Source organism: Canis lupus, chromosome 37 (assembly GCF_011100685.1).
Source record: "Canis lupus familiaris isolate Mischka breed German Shepherd chromosome 37, alternate assembly UU_Cfam_GSD_1.0, whole genome shotgun sequence".
NCBI lineage: Eukaryota > Metazoa > Chordata > Mammalia > Carnivora > Canidae > Canis > Canis lupus.
In genome coordinates this window covers 23,025,812-23,053,189 of record NC_049258.1, presented here as the reverse complement: position 1 = coordinate 23,053,189, position 27,378 = coordinate 23,025,812, and the positions used below count along the sequence as shown (strand labels likewise).

The following is a 27,378-nucleotide window of genomic DNA, read 5'->3' as shown; positions in this document are numbered from 1 at the left end:
TTAATACTATTCCTTTAGAATGAGGAATCATTGCTACATTATCTTCTGCCCTTGGCTGAACCTGATATTCTCTCTGTTGTTCCGCACTCTACAAGCCATGAATACTTAATAACAATAACTGTTAGCAAGCAATGTCATAAATTCTACAGAAGGAGGAAATGCATTAATAATGTTATTGTTTTTAAGATGGGTTGCAACTTGAGGCTGCCTCACAAACAAATATTTTTCAGGATGAAAAAAAGCAGAGGAAAATAGCAACATAAAGTCTTCAGGGAATGTAAGTTGCTAAGCAGACTGAAACTGCCCCTTACAACTGGTAGAGAACAAACCAAGGAGATGTACACATTCACGGCATAAAGGCTCACTCTCACTCGTGCCCTGAAACCACTCATTTGCTGGGTGGCCGGGCAATTTATGCTGAACGGTCAAGGTGTGACCACAACCACAGCCTCGTCTGAGCATCCTAAGAGTTAGGAATGGGTACATGCACAATACTAATGAAACTACTTTCAAGGCTTGCCTATAAAGGCTTGAGGCTACTAACTGAATCACAGTGACCTGAGTACTGTTCAATGTTTTAGGAAAGACATGAAACTCAGTACCATCAACTTACTTCCAAAGGACCCTACAGCCTATGGAAAGGATTAAAAATATTGGACAAAGTGGGGTACCTGGATGGCTCAGTTGGCTGAGCATCAGACTCTTGATGTTGGCTTAGGCATGGTCTCAGGATCATGAGATAAAGCCCCACCTTGGGCTTGGGATTCTCTCTCCCTCTACCCCTCCTCCAACTCACATGAGCTTTCTAAATAAATAAAATCTTAAAATAAGAACCAAAACAAAACCAAAACAAAACCAAAAACCTGGACAGGGGTGCCTGGGTGGCTCAGTTGGTTAAGTGTCTGCCTTCAGCTCAGGTCATGATCCTCGGTCTTGGGATCAACCCCAGCATCAGGGTCCCTGCTCAGCAGGGAGCCCGCTTCTCCCACTGCCTCTGCCTGCTCTCTCTCTGTGCTCTCTCTCTGTGTCAAATACTAAATAGATAAAATCTTAAAAACAAAACACACTGGACAAAGTATTTCCTAATATAATAACTTTGCAGCAAGAGAAAAATATCCACCAACTAGGAGAGTAGGATCTCCATTATAATAAAGTACTTAGCAAACTTGAGGGATTAAAGAAACAATTTCTTCCTTTCAATTCTGAAATCTTTACCAATGTATCCCACAGTGGTGAATTAATACCCAACATTCAAAGGAGAGAAAGGATGTTCGGATGGGTCTTTTTAAGCAAGGTAAATAACACAGCCCTGATGGGTAGGCAGAGAGGAAAGCCAACAAGAATCTCAAGGCAACAGAAGCTACCTCCTTCTTCAGCTTGGAGAAGGGAAGTGACAGAAGGGTCTGACTGGGGCCCTACACCACTTAGGGCAGCCTGCTGGCTCTGAGAGGCGGATGTGAAACCACCCGGAGTTATGGATCTAGGCACAAGAGCCTTCACAGGCCATGGGTAGTAATCCAGACACGAATGTTCCTCATTTCTTTTGAAATGAGAGTGAGGGACCTAAGTGAGCCACAGTGTAAATGTTTCTCTTGATGTAGTGATTATTTTCAGTAACTTAACCTACTATTTATTTCCTGTGTAACTGTCACAGGGTAGACCCTGGAGTGTATTCTGTGGAAGACATGATTAAGGTGAAGATGAAGCCCTTGCCTTTAAGGATTTTACAGTCTAAGAGGGGATATAACGTATACAAAAGTAATAACAGGGGGTAAATGTGAAGAGGACTATGACTGGTATGGAAACATATCTGCTGATGTGAATTTTTTAAAATCTTTGGTGACTGATTATAGGAAACTTTCATAAATGAATGTGGCTTTTTTTTTTTTTTTTTTTTGCTGGGCAATGAAAACCAGCAGTTGACCATCATACAGCAGAAAACCGAATGAACAAAGGAGAAGAGGAGAGGTGGGAAAGCACAGGTATGTCTGAAGAGAAGCAAATAGTCTAGCACATGGAGTCCAAATAGGAGGGGAAGGAGGAGGAGGAACAATCAGCTAGGGGAAGGCTGGAGGGGTGGGGTCCCAGAGGACAACAGTCTGTGTGAGGGTCCTGAGGCAGGATGGAGTTGCTCCAGAGCAACTGCATGGGAGGAGGGCTAAAGACCAAGCTCATAGAGAGGGAAAGGAACTGACAAGGGAGCTAAGAAAGAGTGGTAGGCAAAAACCAGGAGGGTACAGCATCACAGATGCTAAGAGATTAAAGAGGAGAGCTGTCTGTGTGTGTCCAAACTGTGACATAAAGACTGCAAGAGAAAGTATAAAAAGTACAAAGGATTAGGTACTGAAGCTTAGGGAGTCCTTAAATCCGAGAACCCATAGATCAACTAAATAGGGACTGAACGGCTTTGGAAAAAAGTTTCCTGACCCATTTTGTCTTGACATATGATGGTGTGTGCACACACGCGTGCGCGCACGCGCACACACACACACACACACACGGTTACCATCTTACAGAGGAAAGTATTTAGGAGACTGAAAGCAAAAGCAAAAGCCAATAATCCATTTGCAGTGATGATATAGGAAAGAGGGGATATTAAAAAAAGGAAGTAGGAGTCTCAACATCTACTTTCTTTTTAAGAATGAACTGCAGGGGGACACCTGGGTGGCTCAGTGGTTGAGCATCTGCCGTTGGGTCAGGTCATGATCTCAGGGTTCTGGAATCGAGCCATAAGTTGGGCTCCCTTCTCAGTTGGGAATCTGCTTCTCCCCCCTGCTCGTACTCGCTCTATCTCTCTCTAAAAAATAAATCTTAAAAAAAAAAAAAAGAATCAAGTTCTTATGTATTTGTGGGCCTAACTGAATTGAGTTTTCTTATTTACATGTTAGACCGTCTTTTTCTCTAGGAAGTTCAAAACACAGGGAGATAAACATCTCCAAACTTGCAATAAATCCAATGAATACAAAGAACCAGATTTTGCCCTTCCAGGAATGATCAGTACATGGCCTGTGCAACTGGCCCATGATTCCAAATTCTGTTGGTCTATCCAGACTATTTTGTGGTTCACTGACTATCATGAACCATTTAACACCAGCAAATAGCTGTGATGGATGATGTTTTAACATACTGAGTATCACAGTGGGTTGTAGACAAGACTTCCCTTCCAAAGTTTGGTGGCACTTCACATTTCCTGCCATTTTAAATAAAAGTAAAATGCAGAAATGGTTGACAAAAATAACATTCTACTTTGGCTAGATGATGCTTTTGAAGCCCCCATCTGCCCCACGCCACAGAAGGGAAATGCCGATCATCACTGTGCTCATCACTGCTTCTACATCAATTATAGGGTATGGAATGGCCTGTCTGTCTTCATACTCAGTAAATCACAGCCCCAACTACAATTTACCAAAATGCTTTTCAGAATTAGTCAGAGGCTCAATAATACTCATTGTAGCTAATATAAAAGATGGCCACTGAAAGGACCATCCATCTTAAGGCAAAGGGACATCATTTATTTCAAGGAGCATTCAAAATCAAAATGGTCTAGGGGTACCTGGGTGGCTCAGTCAGTAAAGCGTCTGATTCTTGATTTTGGCTCGGGTCATGAGATCGAGCCCCAGCATGAAGCCTGCTTAAGATTCTTTCTCCTTTTCCCTCTGCCCCTCCTTCTCTAAAAAGAATTTTAAAAATAAAATAAAAGCAAATTACCCTGAAAAATAAAATAATTCTTTTGGGTCACTTGGGTGGCTCAGTCGGTTAAGCACCTGCCTTCGGCTCAAGTCACGATCCCGGGGCCCTGAGATACAGCCCCACATAGGGCTCCCTGCTCATCGGGGAGCCTGCTTCTCCCTCTCTCCACCCCCTGCTCATGCTCTCTCTCAAATAAATCTTTAAAAAAAAAAAAAAAAAAAGGTCTGGACTTTGAGGTTTTAAATATGAGCATTATATATTAACCCAGCATCTTACACATGTACAGATTGTTAATACACAAAATTAGTCTCAATAATACTTCAGTGTTACATTAAAAAAGCAACCCAGATAGAAAAGTGTCATGTATGGGGAAAATGGCAGAGTATTTTTTGTTTAATCTGAAATGTATATTCTCCCTCTCTAGAGAAAATATTCAAAACCACTGAAAATCCCTGAAAATGAATCACCTCTCTTAATGTACAGTCTCAAAGGCCTAAAGACTCAGGGCCATGTGCTTGTCAGCCTCTGACTTGACATTTGCTTACTACCTGTTCTCTGCAAAGATGTTTCCAACAGAATGAAAGTCAGTTATTGTGGGTTTTTTCCCCTTCACTGGACAGAGCCAAAGCAGCAGTGGGTTTGCTCATCTGTCACACAATATATATAAAGGGCTGTAAAACCGTCTCAAATGATTTTGCTCAACCCAGGCATCATTCAGGATGTTTCCCAATTTAATCCTTCTCACTATCTCAATGCCTCATGTGAACTGTACTTATTGAAGGGGTTCACATTTTACAGAAATTGGCAGTTAAATTATTTTTGAATGTTAAGAACAGATTTACACAACGACAGAGGTATCTTCATAAAACAAAGTGATGGTATAATTTAAGCACTTAAATAAATATATGGTCAGGTCAGTAATTAAGAGAATAAAAGAATAATATCTATCGGCAAATAAAACTCAAAAACAAGTAGTCCAGTCTGCCACCGATTAAATGCTCACGTAAGTAAAATCACCGTTTTAAGCCAGAAACTTATATAAGAAACATTTGCCTGACAAGAAAATGAGCCTGTATTTTAATACAGGCAACTAGAACAGAAATGGATCGCCAACAGGCTTATGTCTCTTTACTACATGATATAAATTGGTCATCGTGGGTAGGCACTGTGCATCTATCAGTCAGGGTCCAACCAGAAAAACAGAAATCACTCTGAATACTTAACAAAGGAAATTTAATGCAGACAATTTGTTACCCAGGTGATGAAGAGCTGTAAAACCAACTGAGAATGGTGCTGTAACCCAGAGATTAGAAACAGCAAGAAGCCCTTAGCGTCCCGTGGCAGTGCAGGGTAGGGGTAGAAAACAGAAGAGGGAGGTATAATGACTAGAGCTCAGGGGCCTGTCCGAGGGGAGCTGAAGCCATGGAGGAGATGTTGGAGATGTTGCCTGACACAGAGGAAGAAAGAAATACTCTGGCTTCTCCCCCCTGCCTCACCTCCCACCAGTTTCCCACCAGGGTTTCCTGTTGGTTGAACCCTGTTGGAGGCTAGCAATCATGGGAGGCTGGAAAATGGAACCTGCAGGGGCTAGTTCTGTCCCCCTGGCCTCCACCCCTCAGATCTGGTGCACACAGGGGAAGGGTGAGGAGTGGATCTAGGGGCCACTCAAGACAGTTGGTACTATGGGCCGATACACAGGGACGCCCCATTTTATGCACTGGATATATCTTGCAAATGCAAAGTTAACAAAGTATTCTTTAAACAATAAGGGAAGATAAAATGTATAGGTTTTTTTCTGTCCTTTCTAGTGAAACAGGATACAATGACATTCAACAGAAAGTTACTGAAAAGGTTCACAGTCATTTATTTAAGGCGCTTCCCAGCCCAGTACATATATATATATGTAAAATTATATATACACGTGCAGGACTCCTGGGTGGCTCAGTTGTTTAAACATCTGCCTTCAGCTCAGGTCATGATCCTAGGGTCCTGGAATGGACCCCACACTGGGGCTCCAGAGAGTCTGCTTCTCCTTCTCCCTCTGCCCACCAACCCCCCCACCCCCACTGCCCTCATTTATACTCTCATCTCTTTCTCAAATAAAAATTAAAAAATATATATATGTATATACAAAGCATACTTCTATAAAACCAGAATTATGTTAAAAAAAAAAAAGATTTTCCTGTTACTTGAAACATCTTTCCAGCTACATACATCTCCCTTTCCCTAAGGTTTAACAGCGTGAAACCCAGGGAACAGCGGCCACACAACTGTGTAGATTATGACAAACCAGAAACACTGAAGTGACTGAACCCTTCCCATGTTGTTTCTCTTCTTTCACAGAAGTCAATGATCTTCTGAAAATTTAAGTACAAAAAAAGAGATCCTAAATATTTTCCTCTACATGACAAAAGATATGCTGACTTATTTCTTAAAGGTCCTTTTCTGCTGCTCTTTCCAGAAGAGGCTGGATCTGGATCCAAGACCCCAGGCGGAACCTGACCTCAATGTTTGTACTCCTTGGTCTGGTATTCCTCGTTTTAGTTTTGTGGTCTTTAATGAAATATTTTTGTTGGGGGAAAAAGAAATCAATGGGTGGAACAAAATAATCTTGAGAATTAGGAAAAAAGCATAAGCTTTATGAACCTGTAAATGGTGTTCGAATGTCTTATTTTTCAGCAGGCAAACCGTGAAGTAGACGCAGCGCTGTCCTGCTCTCTGCCTCTTCCCTCATCTTTCCACCTTTGAGAAACTGCTCTGCAAGCCTAGTGGCCCCAGAATTCCTCACTGAGCAGATAGAAAGAAGCTGCCTGCCTCCCTTTTGCGATCAGAAACCGGCCGTAACCCCACAGCACAGCACCACAGCCACGGGATCACACATGACCAGTGGCACAGGAGACTGAACGAAGGTATATAAAATGTTGACCACCTCAATAGCAGGGATACAGCTTTGGTGGGGTTTGTATTATTATTTTTTCTTACCATTAACTAAAAAAACTCAATTAAAACCTCACCATTTAAGCTCCACAAGTTCAGTCACAGCCCATTTTTTTCATGCTTAACGATTTTCTCATTAAATGCAGTAATTTCTTACAAATTGCACTAATAAAAGTAGGTCCTGCTGGGTGTTTCCCCCCCTTTTTAAATGCTGCCTTTTCATTGATGTGTTAAATTAAAACCCCAGGCACAAGGAGCAGAGTAAATGCAAAGTCTTTATTGTCAGAATCCATTCCTGCAGACTCTGAGATCCCTCTCATTTTATTTTTGTGTTTATTTGAGCTGTGAGTCCTGCTTTTTAGCCACAGGAAGAATGACACTGAAAGTCTCTTGGTCTTAGCTCTCTAGAGAAAAGGTGATAGTATGAGCTAATGAGAAACTAGAAAAATGGCATCCAGCAAGCCCACTGGTGGTTAAGCTCACTTTATGCAATGTTCTCTCCACAAGAGAACATTATAACAAATATTTTTCTTTCTGGATGAATACTATTTATCATCTTAAATAATTTTGGTGTAAAACCAGGTCTGTTCTTGAATTAGCTGTAAAATTTCAAGTTTCCTGGTCAAAGGGTGGGTCCCATGGCATTCTATGCTTTTTGTTTTTTTATTAACAACGCTCAATTTAACCATTAAAGGCCCAGTTAACATGTCCCACAAAACCTGAAGGTTATCAATGAATATTTATGGATATACAGGGCATACAGCAGTTTGCTAACAACCAAAGAATGTCCTTTTTTTTTTTTTTTTTTTTAAGTGTAACTAATTTCCCCAATTCCAGAACGGAGTTCATTTAAAACCCCAAAGCGGGTGGCTCAGTGGTTTAGCGCTACCTTCAGCCCAGGGCCTGATCCTGGAGACTCGGGATCGAGTCCCACGTCAGGCTCCCTGCATGGAGCCTGCTTCTCTCTCTGCCTGTGTCTCTGCCTCTCTCTCTGTGTCTCTCATGAATAAGTAAAATCTTAAAAAAAAAAAAAAAAAAAAAAGAGGAAGCTAAAGGAAGACTTTTTCATCAAATGAAGGGACTTCTATGGCTCCTTTCTATAATGTATAACCCATATGCTTGGAAGTATGTATTATTAGGGTGGGGCTAGGGAGTAGAGAAGGCAGAGAAAGAGCGTCTCCACAATTTTCTGACTCTAAAACTTGGTGAAGCTTCCTAAAATAAAAGTAATATAGAAGAATTACTAACCTTACCATCTAGACTTGATCCCATTCCAGATGGGCAGTAGGAGGGAGGCAGGATGCAAGATGACAGTGTTTGGTACTGTAGCAATTTTACAGTTATCTGTCTAGCTTCATACCACAGTAGATGTCATCAACCTAATGCAGGAAGTAAGTAGAAGGAACCAAGTAGCCATAGTAACAGTGCAGCCAAGAGGAAACACTCTGGAACAGGAGACCAATCTGGCAATGGGATCCAATTAAAAGTTGGTAATTGAATGGAATTGAAATTCATGTTATCAGTTGAAGAGATACAGTGAGTGGTGAGTCAGGCTTCACAGAAAGGAGAGAGGCAGGCAGCCACTGCTTGAATGTGCTTTTGTGGACGATGGAGGTGGGGGGTGGCACACGGTGTCTTATGATGCCTGGAGAATCCGAGTCACTCTTTTTTTTTTTTTTTTTTAAATTTTTATTTATTTATGATAGTCACAGAGAGAGAGAGAGAGGCAGAGACACAGGCAGAGGGAGAAGCAGGCTCCATGCACCGGGAGCCCGACGTGGGATTCGATCCTGGGTCTCCAGGATCGCGCCCTGGGCCAAAGGCAGGCGCCAAACCGCTGCGCCACCCAGGGATCCCTCCGAGTCACTCTTAAAAGGACATATCAAGTATCAGGAAATTTAAAATAATTATATTTCATGTAGTGAATCTTTCTGAACATTGATAAATAATGATGCCCTGTGTTTATATGGTATCTTTCCTTCAGATCCTTCCTTTTTCATTTTCCCCCCTCTTTTCTGATTTTGTGAAGAAAGTTGCATAATATTATAGAGCTCAAAATATTGAGATATTATTTTTCTCCACTTCTCCTTCGGTGGGGCTAGGATTTATGAATTGATCCAAGCAACTTGAAAATGAATTCTGCTGTCAAAAATTCAAAGTGTTATTATTCCCAAGCACTGCTTCATTAAAGTTAACAATGGAAACAGAAAACTTACTAGTCAGCAATCATCAGAGAACATAAAAACAGATGGAGGTTATCTGTTCCTGTAGGGCAGACAACAGCAACATCTTTGACAATGTATCACACTACCAGAGAACTACTACTAGGCACAGGTGTCCCAGGATATACAGGCTCTTAAATCACAAGCATCTCTTTAGAGTGGGATTTGGGGGTGAGAAAAAAGAATGAGCCTTCTTTGTGGAAGGAGTATCATGAGCAGATATACAGAAGCAGGAAAGCCAATGCCACAAGTGTGTCAGCAGGAATACTGCTTGGTCTGAGTAGAGTTCATAGAGGAGGCCTGTAGAAGATGGGTCTGCAATGGCAGAGAGGAACCAGGTTGTGGAAAGCCTTCAAAGGAGGGGACTAACTTTAAAGACATAGGGAGTGATTAAGAAGGGCTGACCCTTAATCAAATCTATGCTTTAAGGAACTAATTGTGGGGGCACCTGGTTGGCTCACTCAGTGAAGTGTGCAACTCCTGATCTCAGGGTTGGAAGTTTGTTGGGTATAGATTACTTAAAAATATATATATATTTTTTTTAAAAAAAGGAACCTAAATCTGTACCAACATATGGGATGAGTTGAACAAGAACTTTGAGGATAATTAATACAGGATGCTCTAACTGTCTAATGGTGAAGTAATGAAAGCCTGAATTAGGATACTGGTAGTTAGGATGGAAAGAAAGAGATCCAGAAAATGTTTAGAAATTAGAAGAGAATTACAAAAGGGCACAGAGTGGCCAGAAATGCTCATCAATAGTCAACTCAGAAGACAAAACAAGAGCAGCATCAAAAAACCTTACTTCTGGGGAAAGTTCTATTTGCAACTGAAAGCACCAGGACACCTTAGGCTGTTGAATTATTTGAGATACATTTCTTTGGGCGCTCTCTGTCTGACTCTGTAGAGCTCAGGTTATGCCAACTAGTCTATGAATTCCTCCTCAAATTAATCACCCACCTGCATCTGCACCCACATTGTCTTGTGTCCTTCTGCCTTGGATGAACTATTTGTGCCCTAGACACCACACCTCTCCCCCTCTCAAAGACCTCCTCCATCCAGTCTCATGCCTTCAGAGAACATCTGTAGGTGACTTCTCCCAGATTTGTATTTAGAACCCAGACGCCTCCTGAAGTCCAAACCTGCATAATCAACTTAGCAGGTCTCTCCCTTCTCAGTAAATACCAATTCCCTCTGGTTGCTCAGACCAAAAAACTTGGGGGAGTCATCCTTGTTTCTTTCCCTCAACACCTTACATTCAAACAGTCAGTAAAACCTACCAATTCTACTTTTAAAGTGTATCAAAAGTCTGACTTCTCACTTTCTCTCACTTGCATTACTACAGTAGCCTTCTAACTCATCTGTCTACTTCAACCATGCCCATTCTCAACATGGCAGCCAGGGCACTTTTAAAACATAAGTCAGTCAGACCAACCTCTACCTAGAACTCCTCAGTTGTTCCCATTTTACTCAGAGTTAAAAGCAGGAGTCCCTGTGTGATATGTACCCCACCTACCCCCTGTTATCATCTCTACTCTTTCCTTCAACCGCACTAGCCTCCCTGATGCTCCTAGATGAAGCCAAACACATCGTTTCTGGAGCATACTGCTCCCTCTTGTCTGCAAAGTTCTTCCCAGAGATAACAGGTTCTCTCCTCCACCTTCCTCAATTCTCTGTTCAAATGATACCCCCAAAGTGAGCCTTCCTTGATCCTCTAAATCAAGTCACAAGCCCATCTCACTGCAGCACTCGCTATCCCACTATCCAGTTTTAACTTTTTCTGTAGAGCTGTCATGAGTTGAATACCGTTCTCTGAAAATTTATGCTCTTTCCAAAACCTTAGAATATGACCTTGTTTGGAAATAGGGTCCTTGCAGATATAATCAATGGGCCCTAATCCAATATGACTGGTGTCCTTTTAAGAGGGCAATCTGGACACACACACACAGTGAGAGAGCTCCATGTGAAGAGGAGAAAGCAGAAACTGGAGTGGCGTGTCTACAAGGCAAGGACCACCAAGGACAGCCAGCTGTCACCACGAGTTAGGAGGGGGGCATGGAACAGATTCTTCTCAGAGTCCTCAGATGGAACCAATCTTCCTGACACCTCCACTTTGGAATTCTAGCCTCCCCAACTGTGAGAAAATAAATTTTCGTAGTTTTAAGCCAGCCAGTTTGTGGCACTTGCTACAGAGCCCTTGGAAACGAACACAAGTCCTTATCACCATTTGACATTTATTTTCTTGTTTACTGTCTGTGTTTTGCCACAATGACTAGCACACAGTAGGATGTTGGTCATTTGCTAAATGGATGAACGCATGGCCTGAGCCTCATTGGTTTACTCCTCTAATGCCTCTAAAGAATGGAAGATATCTTTTTGAATTCCTTCAACTTAAACCCACACACTGCATTTTTAGAACTGGTTATCACTAAGGGGAAAGGACAGTCTAGAACTTTTTTCTTACCTCCCTTCACTTTAATTTTACAGAGACAGAAATGGTGAAAATAAAGATCTATGGAGGGGGAAATACATATACAAAGAGTAACAGGCTGTGAAAGAGATGTGTGCAGGTGTGTGTGGAGACAATACCACTTCTTTTTTGGGGGGGAGGGGCAAAGGGAGAGGGAGACTCTTAAAGCAGACCCACACCCAGCATGGGGCCTGACGTGGGGCTCAAGCTTACAACCCTGAGATCATGAGCTCAGCTGAGATCTTGAGTCAGATCCTTAACTATCTTGACTATAACACAGAACATTGACAGGGATTAACAGGGTTACTCCCGTGAGGAGAAAGTGAGAAAGCAAGACAGAATGTGAGTTTGGGGAGGTATTAGAGAAGAGGCGGGGACAATGAAGGAGACTTCTTAACTTTTAGGTACTACTCTATTACTATTTGATTTTTCCAATCAATATGTACTTATTTTTTAACGAGGAGAAGTCTAGGGAGCAATAAACAATTGTTTCTATTTCTAATGAGTCTTAAATGGATAGAGATTTTTCATGGGTTGGCATTTACTGATGGTGAAACTCAGAATACTTCTATTTCATGACCCCTTTATTTCTTATTTTTTGCATCATCTATTTTTTTGTTTATTACTCATATACTTAAAGGGCTGCATTAAAAAGGGACCTTCAAATTACTTAGTTTCACCCACTGTACTCAGGAAAGACTACCAATGGGAACCAGATTTGCTATAGGCAAATCTTATCTCTGTTTTTTACATTCAACCCTCTCTCTCTCAACCTATACATTTAAAATTTAAATGTATAAGTCTCGTTGGCTTCATTACAGTCCATCTAAGAGTAATTAGAAATGGAGATGATTACAGAATAATCCAACCTTAGTTATTCCATATATTTTCTTCTCACTGTATGAGACAAATAATGAATCAAACAAAATAAAATCATGTTTGAGAAAAATGGCACAAAAGAAGAAACAAATGAAAGCAAGGAATAATGAACCTATATACTTTCCAAATCTATAATTACTGACCTATACTCATATACTAAAATCCCTATTGTCAAGGCACCTGGGTGGCGCAGTTGGTTAGGTGCCTGACTCTTGGTTTTGTCTGAGGTTGTGATCTCAGGGTTGCAAGAGTTTTAACCCTGCATCAAGCTCTGTGCTCAGTGGGTAGTTTGCTGGAGATTCTCTCTCTCCCTCTCCCCCCCCACTAGTGCTTGCTCCCCACCAAAAAAATAAATCTTAAAAAAATAAAAAATCTAGGGATCCCTGGGTGGCGCAGCGGTTTAGCGCCTGCCTTTGGCCCAGGGTGTGATCCTGGAGACCCCGGATCGAATCCCACGTCAGGCTCCCGGTGCATGGAGCCTGCTTCTCCCTCTGCCTATGTCTCTGCCTCTCTCTCTCTCTCTCTGTGACTATCACAAATAAATAAAAAAATTAAAAAAAAATCTATGGTCACTAAAATGTAAATTGACTTTCATTACTTACAATTAATCATCTCTGTCCTCCAACAAGTTCCTCCAACATAATTTTTCCTATACTAAGTTGGTCACTTGCTAAAGTAAATGAATTCCTTTCATGAAGCAGAGAATTATGAAACACAAACATAATATTGTGGGACACCTGGTTGAGTCTCTGCCTTTGGCTCAGAGCATGATCCTGGAGTCCAGGGATCGAGTCCCATGTCAGGCTCCCTGCATGGAGCCTGCTTCTCCCTCTACCTACGTCTCTGCCTCTCTCTCTCTGGGTCTCTCATGAATAAATAAAATCTTTAAATAAACAAAAACAAACATAATACTATGATACACATATCTAAGTTAATTTTTTCTAAAAACTCTAGTACCTGAAGACTTTTACTTAAAATACACTCTATTACTTGAATTGATGTTTTCTTTACTGGTACTCTGCAAAGATTCACTTGGGTCTCCAGATTTTTGTTTAGCTAGGTAAGGCAAAAATTATACACGTGTCACCAGTCCACAAGGTCTCACGGGGAATAACTTTCAATACTCCAAACATTATGGAGAATGAGTAGACAAAAAAAATCAACAAGGATACAGAGCTAAACAAACTACCATCCAAATTGACCTAACTGACATTTGCAGAACCCTCGACCTGGCAACAGCAGAGTAGACATCATTATAAAGGATATATGGAACATCTGTCAGAACAGAGTATAGGCTAAGCCATGAAACAAATCTCTAAGTTCAAAAAGGGTTGAAACCATTTAAACTATGTTCTACAACAGAATTAAGATAAAAATTAACAACAGGAAGAAATCTGAGTATCTCCAATATCTGCAAATTAAACTTTTAGAATCTTTTTTAGAAGATTTATCTTCTAAATAATCCAAGGGTCAAAGTGGTAATCACAAAAGAAATCAGAAAGCATTTCAACCAAATGATGATAAAAATACAATATATCACAATTTATGGTGCACAGCTAAAGAACTGGCTAGAGGGAAATGTATAGCTTTCAATGCCTGTATTAGAAAAGAAATGAGATTTCAAATCAATAATCTAAGCTTCTACTTTAAGACACTAGAAAAGAGGACCAAATTAAATCCAAAGTGAGCAAAAGGAAGGGAATAATAAAGAAATCAATGAAATAGAAACAAATAATGGAAAAAAAAAATCAATAAAACCTAAGGAAGGATCTTCTATAAAAGATAAGCAAAACCATAAACCTTTAGTTACACTGACCACACACACACACACACACACACACAAAAAAAAAAAAAAAAAAAAAAAAAAGAAGAAGAAGAAGAAGAAGAAGAAGATACAAGATACCAAAACCAGGAATAAAAGAGGGGACACATCACTATCAACCCACAGAACCTAAGAGAAAAAGAATATAAATAATGTTAGGCCAATAAATTAAACAACTTAGATGAAATGGACAAATTCTTAAAAGGACAGAAATTACTACAACTAACTCAAGCAGAAATGGAAAATCTGACCAAACCTATGATATATAAAATAGCCAAGTATTAGAAAGCTTCCCACAAAGAAAGGTAGCCTAGGTTTCATTGGCAAGTTCTACCAAATATTTTAAAAAGAAATAGTATTAATATTGAGGGGGAAGAAAGAATACTTTCTTTAACTCATTCAATTAGGCCTGTATTTCTGATATCAAAGCCATACATGTCACAAGACAGGAAAACTACAGAAAAGTATCCTTTGTGGGCATATACACAAAAATCCTAACAAAGTATCAAAAAAATGAATTCAGGAACATACAAAAAGACTTATACGCCATGATTGACTTGAATTTATCTCTGCATGCAAGGCCGGTTTAACAACTGAAAATCAATAAATATAACAGAGTTATTAATAGAAGAACCAAACCCACATAATCATCTCCATATAGCAAATGCATCAAAAAGAAAGAAGATGCACCTGATAAAATTCAACATACATTCATAATAAAAACTCTTAACTAAGTAGAAATGAGAAAAGAAAATCTTCGAGTTGATAAAGGGAATCTGAAAAAAACCAGAACATCGCACTAATGGTAAAAGACTGAAACCTATCCCCTTAAGATCAGGAACAAGGATATTCACTCTTATCATTCTATATGACTGTTGGATGTTCAGCCAGTACAATCAAGGAAAAAAATTTAAGGCACACAAATTAGAAAGGAAAAAATAAAACTGTCTTTATTTGCAGACATCATCCTGCATAGGTAGAAAATTCAGAATATATAAAAACAATTAGAACTAATCAACAAGTCGGGCAGCCCTGGTGGCACAGCGGTTTAGCGCCGCCTGCAGCCCGGGGTTTGATCCTGGGGACCCTGGATTGGGTCCCACATCAGGCTCCCTGCATGGAGCTTGCTTCTCCCTCTGCCTGTGCCTCTGCCTCTCTCTCTCTCTCTCTCTCTCTGTGTCTCTATGATAAATAAAATCATTAAAAAAAAAAAAGAACTAATCAACAAGTCTAATAAGGCTGGAAGATATAAGATCAATACACAAAATCAATTATTTCTATATACTGGCAATAATCCAAAAAATTAAAAATTCCACTCCCAGTAGCATCAGAAAGAATACAAAAATTTCACAAAAGAAATTTTTGTACACTATAAACTACAAAACACTAGGGAGAGAAAGAGCCTAAATAAATGGAAAAATACACTATGTTGATGGATTTAAAAATTCAATAGTTTAGAGGTAAATTCTCCCCTTCATTTTTCTATACGCTCAATGCAATCCTTATCAACATCCCAGTAGGCTTTTTTATGTAAATTGAAAAGCCCTTTCTAAAATTTATATGGAGATGCAAAGGACCTAGATTAGCCAAAACAATTTTAGGAAAAAACAAATTTGAAAGACGTATTACATTATTTCAAAAATTACTATAAAGCCAAAGTAATTATAATCATGTATCAATGAAGCACATAGATCAATGCAAGAGAACTGAAGAATATAGAAATAAACCCTTACATGTATGATCAGTTGATTTTCAACATGGTGCCAAAGCACCTAGATAGGAAAAGGATGGTCTTTCCAATAAATGATGCTGGACAACTGGTTACCTTATGAAAAACAATGAATCTAGGATACTCACCTCATAACCATTTACAAAAATTAACTCAAAATGGATTACAGACCAAAAACTTTCAGAAGAAAATATCTGTGACTTAGCTTCGCAAAGATTTCTTATGTAAAACTACAAAATGATAATCCATAAAAAATAATAGTCTAGAAAATCAAAATGAAGAACTTTATACTTCAAAAGCCACCTTTGAAAAGATAAACCACAGACTATAGAAAATAGCTGCAAATCACATATCTGACAAAGACATGTGATAAGACAACTAAATTAAGAAATAGCGAAGAGATTTAGATAGACATTTTATCAAAGAAAATAAAATATATGAATGGCCAACTGCCACGTGAAAAAAAGGTCAGCAATCATTAGTATTTAAGGAACTGTAAATTAAAGCACAGAGGGAAGGCAACACATCACTACTAGAATAGCTATAATTGAAAAGACAACAGAAGTGTCACCAAAGATATGTAGAAAGTGGAACCCTCATTCACTGCTGGTGAGATGGTAAATGGTAAAGCTGCTTTGGCTATTTCTTAAAAAGTCAAATATAAATTTCTCAGCAATTCCACTCTCACCCAAGAAAAATGAAACAAATAGAAAGACTTGTATACAAATGTTCATAGCATTATGTATAACAGCTAAAAACTGGAAACAATCCAAATATACTTATTAATTGGTGAATGGATAAACATAACATGGCATATCCATAAAACAGAGTATTATTCAGCAATAAGAAGAAATCAATTACTTGAGGTGTGTGGGTGGCTCAGTTAGTTAAGCTTCTGCTTTTGGCCCAGGTCAAAATACCAGGTAGGGTCCTGGGGAGCCTGATTATCCTTCTCTCTGTGCCACTCCCCTGCTTGTGGTCTCTCAAATAAAATATTAAGAAGAAATCAATTACTGATACATGTTACAACATAAACTTCAAAAACATTACACTAAGTAAAAGAAGCCACATGCAAAAGACTGCATATTGACTCACTCCACTTATGTGAAATTTCTAGAAAAGGTAAATCTATAGAAACAGAAAGTGATTATTTGGGGTGGTGGCAGGATAAAAGAATTAACTACAAACAGTCAGGGGGACCTTTCTGAAGTGAGGGGAAAAGTTTTTAATGGGACAGTGATGATCATACAACTCTATAAATTTCCACCACAGGATAACAGCTACAGCTCAGCAAATTTTATCCCGGGTGCCTTAAGGAAACACCACTAGATACCAAGGACAAGGGAACTATCCAAAAGGTCGCTCTCCTGAGAAATGGCTCCTGACTCCAATGGCCTACCCTTTCAGTTGCATCTCATTACCACTGAAAGACACAAAGAAATAAACTACAGGATTTCAGCACTGACAAAGGAAACGAAAAGAGGGGCCCCTGTCTCAGTCAGCTCAGGCTGCCATAACAAAACACCATGGCCTAGGGTGACTTCAACAACGGGAATTTATCTTCTCACAGTTCTGGAGGCCAGTGCTAACAGGTTTTGTTGAGGGCTCTCTTTCTAGCTTGCCGTCAGTCACCTTCTCACTTTATTTTCAGATGGCAAAGAGAGAAGAAAAAGCACAAACCTGAGGTCTCTTCTTATGAGGACACCAATCCCTTGATGAGGGCTCTACCCTCATGACCTCATCGGAACCTAATGACCTCTGATAAGGGCCCCATATCCAAAATCGTGGCATTAAGGGGCAGGGTTTTAACATAAGAATTTGGGGAAGACACAGCTCAGTCTGTAGCAGGGCCTTTAATCACTACTCACTAAAGACTTTTCTCCAATTGTCCATAAGAAACTGCAAAAAAACAAAAACAAAAACAAAAAAACTATATTCTTTGTCTAAAGACATCCAGGCCAACAATATTCTCAAGCCATGCTGAACCTGTGCTCCATATCTGAACTAACTCCCTTCCCTTTTCTAGCCTAAAAAACAAGCATGCCATTTTTTAAAGTTTTATGTAGATATGTATAACAGACAGGACTAACTGTATCAAATTATACTTGCCACTTCTTTCTGTGTCAGCATATTTTTTTGCCTGGGGCTTGCAATTTGAAAGGGGAGGGCCCAAACACTTTTATTGCATTTAAGTGGGACTCCAAGCTGTTTCTAGGCTCCTCTTAACACATTTCAGCTGATTAGTGACTATTTTAACAAAAGCCTAACATCCTTTCCTAAACATCTTAATTGGTTAAGAGCTTCTGTTGTTTGCCATGAGCAGTCACTTTAAGTCATTGATTAAAGCAGTTTGCACATCAGCACAATCTGAAATCAGTTTCCTTCTTCAACCAGCTGGGCTTAGGAAGCAATCTTGAGGACAGCCCAATTCAAGGAGAACCAAGTGCAATGCCCTGCGTGATGATCGCGCACCATGCAAAGAAAGAAGCGCAGAATTTATAGGAGGTTGAGGGAAACAACCGAAAAAGTGCTTTAAGTCCTTCAACTGATCTCTGTCTCCTGAATCGGTCTCATTAGCACTTACCACTAAGTAGCAGTTACCAAGGGTGAACTCCAAGAGCAAGTTGGAGAACATCCTCTTTCTCCAAAGCAACGTCACTAATTCTGCAATTCCAGCAGAGCCCACTTGCAGCACTGCTGGCGTGGGTCATCAAGGCAAGCCCATGGGTTACTATGTTAAATGCGGGCTTCAGACTAGACTGTTCTTCTAGTTGTTCTGACGTGGGGAAAGTGCTCACATGAGTTCTACATTTCCAGCCAGAGGGAAAAATACCCTTTCCACGTTTAACATAAAAAAAAAAAAAAAAAAAATACTCAGCAGGTTTAAGGCAAGCAACTTCTGCCTGCCAAGAGAGAACAAAACACTGAAAGTGGGAACACTGTGGTACGGTGCATCTAGGCTTCCTTTAAAATGCTCTCAGGAAGAAATCTTAGTGCTACTGAGAACACACACACAGCAAACAGCCTTTTATTTTTATGCTAGAGAGTTGGCTCTCTTTCTTAACAGATAGCCAGGCTACATTTTACAAGAACCATACCCTGTAATTAGACATCTTCTGATCCACAGATTGACAGGAACTCGAAAGTTAAAAAGCTGAGTAAGAATGGATAGAAGCCTTTTACGAGAGTTGATGAAAACCAAAAACACTTTCAAAGTGGTTATGTGTATCTTTGCTTCCTGTCATGTCTTTTTTCTTCTTTTGTCTTCATTTGAAGAATTTCATTTTAATTATATGGTTGACGAGTTTTATTATATTAAAATGTAAACTGCAGGGCAGTGCTATGCCATTTAATGAAAGATACGCAACCCATGAAGAAGTTCAAGCCACAAGATCCAGTGTCTTCCACACATTTGCAATCATCAGTGGAAAGTCAACCGCTCCCAGCCCCAATCCACCCACAGGAAGATCTATCAGTGAGACACTCGGGGTCACAGATACATAATTACCATGTCAAATACTAACACACCCTTGTAGTGGGTCTCCTTTACAATTTCCAAATAAACAGATTTGTTTCCAAACAAGACTTCCTGTTATCAATAAATGAAACTTTATGTAACCCTTTATATAACCCTGACAGTCAAGCTCTGGGGTTTAACAATTTAAAACTAAAAAGTCAAAAGGGAATTCAGTGAAGAACGAGTGGCATATTTAATAAAAAATAGAAAGTATGGACTAAGCCTCTAGAACCCATAATCATGTGTTTCCTCTCTTCTGACTAGATGTGCCACTGCTGTTTTGGGAAAGGACTAAGCAAGTACGTCAACACTGAAAAAATAAAGACAGAAAATAAATAAAATAATAAGACAGAACTTTTATAAGACTGAAAATGTTTACAATTTTAGTTACTGTTTTTATTTAGTATCCTTCTTTCAAGGTATTCAAGGTATCCAACAGAACTTATTTTTCTTAAATTTACCAGCTGTGTGTGAAACAATAGAAAATGGCCATATTCTTATCTTCCTGTTTATCTGGAAAGAGCTATGGTAAGTTACATAAATCATCACCTAGATTACATAAATAGGGGTGTTATTTGGGTTCAGACTTGGGTTCTTCCAATAACCCACAAGTGCAGATAACAGACACCACGGATGAGAGTGCTGATGCACTTATGAATATCGTGTGAGGGAAATAAGTCTACTTTCACCACTGAGAAATGATTATCAAGCATACAGCTGTGGTCAAGAATTTTTCTCTTGTAACACACACACACACACACACACACACACACACACACACACACGAAACCTCTCCTAGATCTCAGTTTTTGGGGCTCCACAGTTTAGGGCTTGCTTCATGGCAGAGTCCTATAATGCATGTAAGTAAGCTGCCATATACTGGGGACAGTGCTATCCCATACCAAAATGGAACTGAAAAAATGTCTATTTGGCTTTGATGAAAGATATATTTTATCATGAACTGTTACCACATTCTACCCAGTATTGGTAAAATTAAGACACACCCTTTAAAACTGAAAGGATATTGCTTGATAATCAATGAGAATGAGGTAGATGGGAGAATAAAGGCAAAAAGGCTTGAAGATGAAAAGTGTTCAGAGAGATGAAACAGACACAAGAAAAACGAAAAGGCCTTCCCAGCCAGAAAATAAAATGATCATCTAATCAAATGGGTATGTGCACATACTGCTCCCCGTACTTAAATCTAACTGTAAACATCCCTACCATTCCTGCTTAGGATGGCTCTTCTTGACAGGTTTGTTTTTTAAACCAACCATGCTCCTGTGAGCTCAATTGGGTGGAATGGGGCTCCACCACCCGATCACTACACAGAAGCCTAATATGGAGCCTACAATCTAAGTGGCAAAAACAAGGTCCATGGAACAAAGTTACATTTCACTCTTTTATCTGTCTTAACAGTCTATCTTTTCTGACTCATAGGGTCCTCAGAAAACTTGTTTTTGGCATACCAGATACATTCAAGCTCCTTGACATATTATCTCATGCTTAGTGGGAACCTCTCAATTCAGACTTATCTCCATCACAGAGGAATTACTTAGAGAGTTGAAACAATGTGGTTTTCCCTCCTCCTCTAATTTTCTTTCTTTTGACCATTTTAGCATTCTTTCTCCCTAAGTAAAAGCAGGGAAGGGACAAGGAATTTGAAATCAATGGTGTTCCTCCAACAGCTGGTGGAGGAAGGGTGTTCACATCAAGGGATAATCTGGATTCAAGGAATCTCTGTGAACACTGTGGACTTGGGTTCTTCCAATAACCCACAAGTGCAGATAACAGACACCACGGATGAGGGTGCTGATGCACTTATGAGTACCGTGTGAAGGAAATAAGTCTACTTTCACCACTGAGAAATGATTATCAAGCATACAGCTGAGGTCAAGAATTTTTCTCTTGTAAAATTATAGTGACTGAATGCTGGGCTGGGCTGGGTAGGGAGGGCAAAGGAAAGGGACCAGAAAAAGAAGGGCATCAGAGACTCAAGAGTTTACAGAAGCATCAGCAGCCAGAAAGAACACACTCTCGGGGTGCAGTGTCATCTCCTCTATGCCAATAAGCTTAGGACAAGAACTATCCCTCACAGTGAAAACCAGAAGATAAGACAATGTGTAGAGGCCTACTGTAGGCTGCTAGGGTCAAGGCGATAGGACCATAATACTCTTGGTAGGACTACATTACTAGGCTAGATGGGAAGAAATTATATGCATATTTAGTTTATGGTAATAGGCGAACGGGTCAACTCCTAAGGGTAAAGCAATCTTACCATCTATTGCTGATCATGCTTTTGGCAACTGAATTTAAAAAGCAGATCTAGTGGAGAAAAGAGAAGAGCTTCTCCCTCCTCCCTGGCACAGATCCCCGGGAGGGATGGAAAAGACCAATAGGAGAAAGTAGCTTCAAGTTTGGAGGATAACTTTGGGCTTCAGGGAAAGGGAGTCTTCTCTCACAAAGGGCCTTAGGAGAGATGCCCATGCAGAACAAAGGTAGGAAAAGTAGTGAACAAAATTTCTGAAGCCTGAAGCAAGGAAAGAAAGGATAAAAGGGAAGCCAGGTTAGGACAACAAAACAGAATTGGCTGTTCACACACAGGCAGTCCCATTTTCCCACAGCTCTGCAGAAAGTCCGCCTTTGTGAGGTCACTGTAGAGCTCTCACTGACCCCATCCCAGACAGAGGAACAGAGGGACCCCACTGTCACACCAGGAGCAGTGCATCAGGGCTCAGTCACATTCAACATCAAAGGACAGTCCACTCCTCAGAAGTCCTACCTACAGGCACAAGGTTGAAAATGCATGACCTTATTATGTCTGAACAACAAAAATGTGTAGGAAAGGAGGGCATTAGGAATCAAGAGAAGTTAAGTAGAAAAATCCAGTATTTTGGGGCAGCCTGGGTGGCTCAGCAGTTTAGTGCCACCTCCGGCCCAGGGCGTGATCCTGGGCACCTGGGATCAAGTCCTGCATCGGGCTCCCAGCATAGAGCCTGCTTCTCCCTCTGCCTGTGTCTCTGTCTCTGTGTCTCTCATGAGTAATAAAATCTTAAAAAGAAAAACCCAGTATTTGAAAAAGACATGGATTGGAATCCCTGTGTGATTCTGGGGGAGGTTCATCTCTCCAAGTTTTACAGTTTTTCAATCTGTAAAATGGGAAGGATGGGACCTATTGTAACTTAGATGCCATGTAGGGGTCACCTACCCTTGTTACTTTCACAAGACTGTTTCAAATCCCCAATCCCATAGCTTGGGGAAACACTGTTTTCTGGAGATATGAGCAAATTCCTTCATGATCTCTGCAGACTCTGGTCTCCTGTGCTTTCAGGTCCTTTCTCTGCTCTGCCTGAAGTAATTCGAGACCAAAAACTCTTGCTCCTTCACCAGTTTCCCCAAATAGAGCTCTCAAACCAAGGAGTCCAGAATTTTATTGACACGGAATATCTGTGGTTATGAGTTAGGAACACACTGTAGAACACTGTGTCCTTACATAAATTCATTTATTTCCTGTCTTAACTTTTCTACTCACCCCTTCCTGTCCTGAACTAGCTCCAGTTTTTCTATTTCTGTGATGTCAGTAGATAGTGCCTCTTCTCTGAACTCTAACTGGCCAACCACCAAGACTGGAGACAGAGGCTCAATTATCAACAAATTTTCAAAAAAAAAAAAAAAAAAATTCTTCTCAGAAAATTCTGGCACCAACTGTAAAAGCTCTACTGTCTTCTCCATTCGCTCACATTACTGCAAGATTGCTATGTGGGGCAACTGAAACAAAGAATATAATAGCTCAGCATATGCTATCATATATAGAATATGCTAGCACAATGAGTTGAACATAGTAGGCACTAGTGGCTGCCTTTACAATCGTGATCATGCCACAGTTAGCCCCTAAGAGACATACCTACACCAACCAGAAAGACTCTGATGACCTGCCTTTGGCCAAGGTAATCAACAATGTATAACCAAAAGCTAAGGGCTCTATCTTTCTCCAAACACATGATAATCATGATAGACAACAGCAGGCTGACTTGCCACGGTAACGTCTCTGCATTCTTCCAAACACAGTCACAATACGCAGCCAAGCAGAAAACAGCACAGGTACGATGCTGTGAAAGCTTCCTTTGATCAACCCCACACATGAGGGACAGAAATTCTGAAGTACTGTTTCCATCAATCCTTCTGGAAAGCTGTCACTTTAATTTTAGATCTCCTTCATCTACTTTTTTTTTTTTTTTTTTTTTTTTTAAGATCTCCTTCATCTACTTAAATGTAGTTTTGTTTTGTGTTAAACTCGAGCTTTTTTCCCATATGGCAGTTCTTCACAGGGCAAAAAGCTCTTTCTCCACCTTCAAATACAAAACATATACAGAGTGTCAGGGTAACAAAGTTCGTTTCCTCAGGAGATTCTCATGAGCTGGCCTTCAGTATTCCTGCCAACAGGAATGGTCCAGGAGACTGTGTGGGGCTCAAGTGGTCATGACTGCCTTTGGACAACAGCACAGCAAGCCCAGACATCTTGCTAGGATTCTCAGACTCTCAAGAAGTAACCTACACTTATGTTAGGCACTGTAGATTATCAAACTAGAAACTGTAGGGTTTTTTTTTTTTTTTTTTTTTAGGTTTTATTTATTTATTCATGAGAGACACAGAGACAGAGGGAGGCAGAGACACAGGCAGACGGAGAAGCAGGCTCCATGCAGGAAGCCCGATGTGGGACTCGATCCCAGGTCTCCAGGATCACACCCTGGGCTGAAAGCGGTGCCAAACCGCCGAGCCACCTGGGCTGCCCTGTAGGGGTTTTTATAGACATTTAGGAATCATTCCCCACCCCCCACCCCCAACCTGCCAAGAAGTTGGGAGAGAAGTTCTGTGTACACATTCACATAGATAAACAGAAGGCAGCTCACAGATAAGTCTGACCCTGGGTGGCAATAATGAACACATGCTCTCTTATGCACAAACCTGCAGGATTAGATCTGCCAGCTGCCACTCCTTAAAGGGTAAACAAACAGAAACTTGAACACAATCAAGTGAATGAATGTTGGTCCCAGACTGTCCATCCTAGGAAACTAGTATTAGCCCAATTCTAAATGTAATTCTAGGTTATAATTCATAGAAACAAAATGAGAGGATGTAAATCAATTTCAGAAAGATCAAATCTAGGGACAGCAACATGGTGTTCTTGGACCTCTGCAAAGAGGCACAAATCCTTAGGCCTGAACAAAAATTATGGGTCACTGAAAATAGGAAGTCACGACACAAAAATGTTTTATTCCAGGGGCACCTGGGGGGGGGCTCAGTCGGTCAAGTGCCCAACTCTTGATTTCGGCCCAGGTCATGGTCTCAGGTCATGGGTTCAAGCCCTGCATTGGGCTCTGCGCTCAGCCCAGAGCCCGTTTGTCCCTCTCCCTCTGCTCCTCCCCCAGCTGACATGCGTGCGCATGTGCGCATGTGCTCTCTCTCTCCCAAATTAATATGTTTAAGAAAAGGTTTTATTCCAAGCTTACTCACAAGACCCCAAAGAACTTTAATGAAGTGGAATCAAAAGCTCTAAAGGTCTGGCCTATGGTTTCTTAACAAAAAGACCTACAAATCAGTTCTTTTCCTGCTTGGGCAGACCTGTGTTGAGTTTACCCTCACGTGCTCACAGCGCTGCTTCGGTGAGCTCACCAATAATAGACAATCACAAAGGTCCACCAACCAGGAAAGAAACCTGCTATATAAGGATACCAACAAAGGGCTACACTTCTTAATCTATATTATAAATCCATTACCCTAATTATCTTATCTTCCCTTACATGCAGAGTCAACAGCATACCACTCACCTTCCTCAAAGGTGGCTTTCTTCTGCCTCACTAGAACACGGAAGTTTTCAGCAGGATTCACACTTCCAACCTAGAATACATGCACAGACAATAAACCCGCAGATCACTTCTCTCTTTGGCAGCACCCCAGGCAATATGAGATGCCTTAATGCAGCAAGTGTGCTCTTTTTATAAAACAAAACCAAAGACAAAGGGAAGGTCCTTTCTGTTCATTTCCACTTCTGGGGTTGTGTTTAAAAGCAAGCAGATTCCTGTGGCCAAAGAACTGCCATCTGTAGTTTCACTTACCTCTCTTTATGGAAGCTGACTTCTTTCCAGGGAGGTCAGAAGTGTTATAACCCAAGCCACCAGGTTGCTCAGCCAGAAGGCTTTTTGTGACAAGATGCCGGTTCATCCCGACACCCAACCAATTAGGAAGGGGAGGATTCTGCAGTCCGGGGTCAGTTCAGAATATACTCGCCCCACTGAAGATGACATGAGAAATAACTGCCTGATGCTTGGTTTGCTGAACTGCCCTTGTGGGGGACTGCTGAGATCTCTTTGGCATTGAAGTTTTGGAAGAACATACCAACACGCCCAGGCTGCACATGTCCCCTCAAAATAAAAGCAGATACTGTGTAAAGATTTACTATAGTGCTAGGTGGGAAAGTTTCTAAGATGAAACTCCGCCACATTATACAGCTTTTCCTGAGCATATGTGGGCCTTAGTCTTCCAGTCACAACCTAGAGGAGCCTGGGTGGCTCAGTCAGGTAAGCGTCCAACTCATGATTTCAGCTCAGATCACATTCTCTGGGTTGTGAGATTGAGCCCTATGTCGGGCTCCACACTGGGTGTGGAGCCTGCTTAAGATTCTCTCCCCAGCTCTTCTCTCACCCTCCCCGCCCTTCCTTCTCTTAAAGAGAAAAAAAAAAAAAAAAAAAAAAACCCTTTCAGTCCCAACCTTAATAGGCCTGAAGTATCACTCAGTTCATAGGGGAAAAAGACAACAACAGGCTTCTAATGTGGCTGGTAAACTTTGGTACAAAATGTACTAAAGTTTCCATTTTGCTCTGGGATAGCAGTCAGAAAAGCTCTCAGAACAAAAAAAGGTCAAGATTATTTTTCCTTTCCTATAAAACACTGAAATAAAAATCCAAATCATTCTCAGATGTTCAGTTTTCCTGAGAGCATTTCTTTTAAAGGTTGGAAAAAAGGCATGCCCTAATGCTAACTACCCTTCCTAATACATCTGGCTATTAAGGGACAAATTTTAAGACTCAAGGATTCAAAATAATGCCACTTAACAGAAGGCAATACGTTCAAGTTCCAGAACCTTCTCATTAGATAAAAAAGATCTCAAGTGTCAAAGGATACTTGGTTTGGGAGAATCTTAAGCTTGTAAAGCCTGTTCTGAACTTATATATTAGAAAAGAAATAGGGAAGTCATGCTCTTAAATTTTATATATTCGAAGACTAAGACTTGTGTCATCAACCTCAACTTATCCTACAGTTTTAACTAAACAGAAAGCTGCAAAATAAAGCCAATCAAAAAATCTCTACCCAAAGTGCTACCACTGAGCGGTTTCATGCACTACATATTATACAGTGATCCATGCACATAGTCACAGATATATTTCTGTGGTTAATTCCCTGACAATAAAGGAAGAAGTGTGGGAAGGATGTACATGGTTCATTTATTAAAAGCACCAGAGAAAATGATTAAAGGACTAACAGGGACGCCTGGGTGGCTCAGTGGTTGAGCATTTGACTTCAGCTCAGGACCTGATCCTGGAGTCCTGGGATCAAGTCCTGCATCAGGCTCCTCGCAGGGAGCCTGCTTCTCCCTCTGCCTGTGTCTCTGCCTCTCTCTTTCTGTGTCTCTCATGAATAAATAAAATCTTAAATAAATAAATAAACAAATATATATGCACTACACACACACACACATCATATATATATGACTAACAAAAGTTGATGCAATTCCCTCGCTCCTCAAATCCCAATCTTCCAGAAAGGCGGGGAGTACCCTGGGAAAGTTCTGCTTACACTGGTGACACTGCCTTCAGCCAAGCTGGAGATGCTAAAGCAGGGCTCCCCTTCCTCAGTCTTCAATTTTTTAGAGTCGGGTCCCTCTTCGTGGCTGGAAAAGAAATAAATGGATTTTTTCCCCCTTAAAACAGAATAAACAATACAAAAGCCAGACTTGGTTAACACGTAAAATATACATTTATTTTTCAAGTGGCAAAAATAAACAGCCACACTTAGTCCTTGTTAACGAAGAGCCTGCCTCCCACTCACGGCCCC

At 40.6% G+C, this 27,378-nt stretch overlaps 1 protein-coding gene across 1 annotated transcript in view; it reads right to left on the bottom strand.

Moving 5' to 3' along the window:
* XRCC5 (X-ray repair cross complementing 5) overlaps positions 1–27,378 on the bottom strand; it is a 90,573-nt gene that overhangs the window by 15,152 nt on the left and 48,043 nt on the right. The window contains exons 15-16 of the mRNA XM_038585683.1: positions 27,121–27,214; positions 25,095–25,164 (exon numbers count right to left, since the gene is read on the bottom strand). Of these exons, the coding sequence (XP_038441611.1) occupies positions 25,095–25,164; positions 27,121–27,214 (164 nt within the window). The remainder of the gene's footprint in view (positions 1–25,094; positions 25,165–27,120; positions 27,215–27,378) is intronic.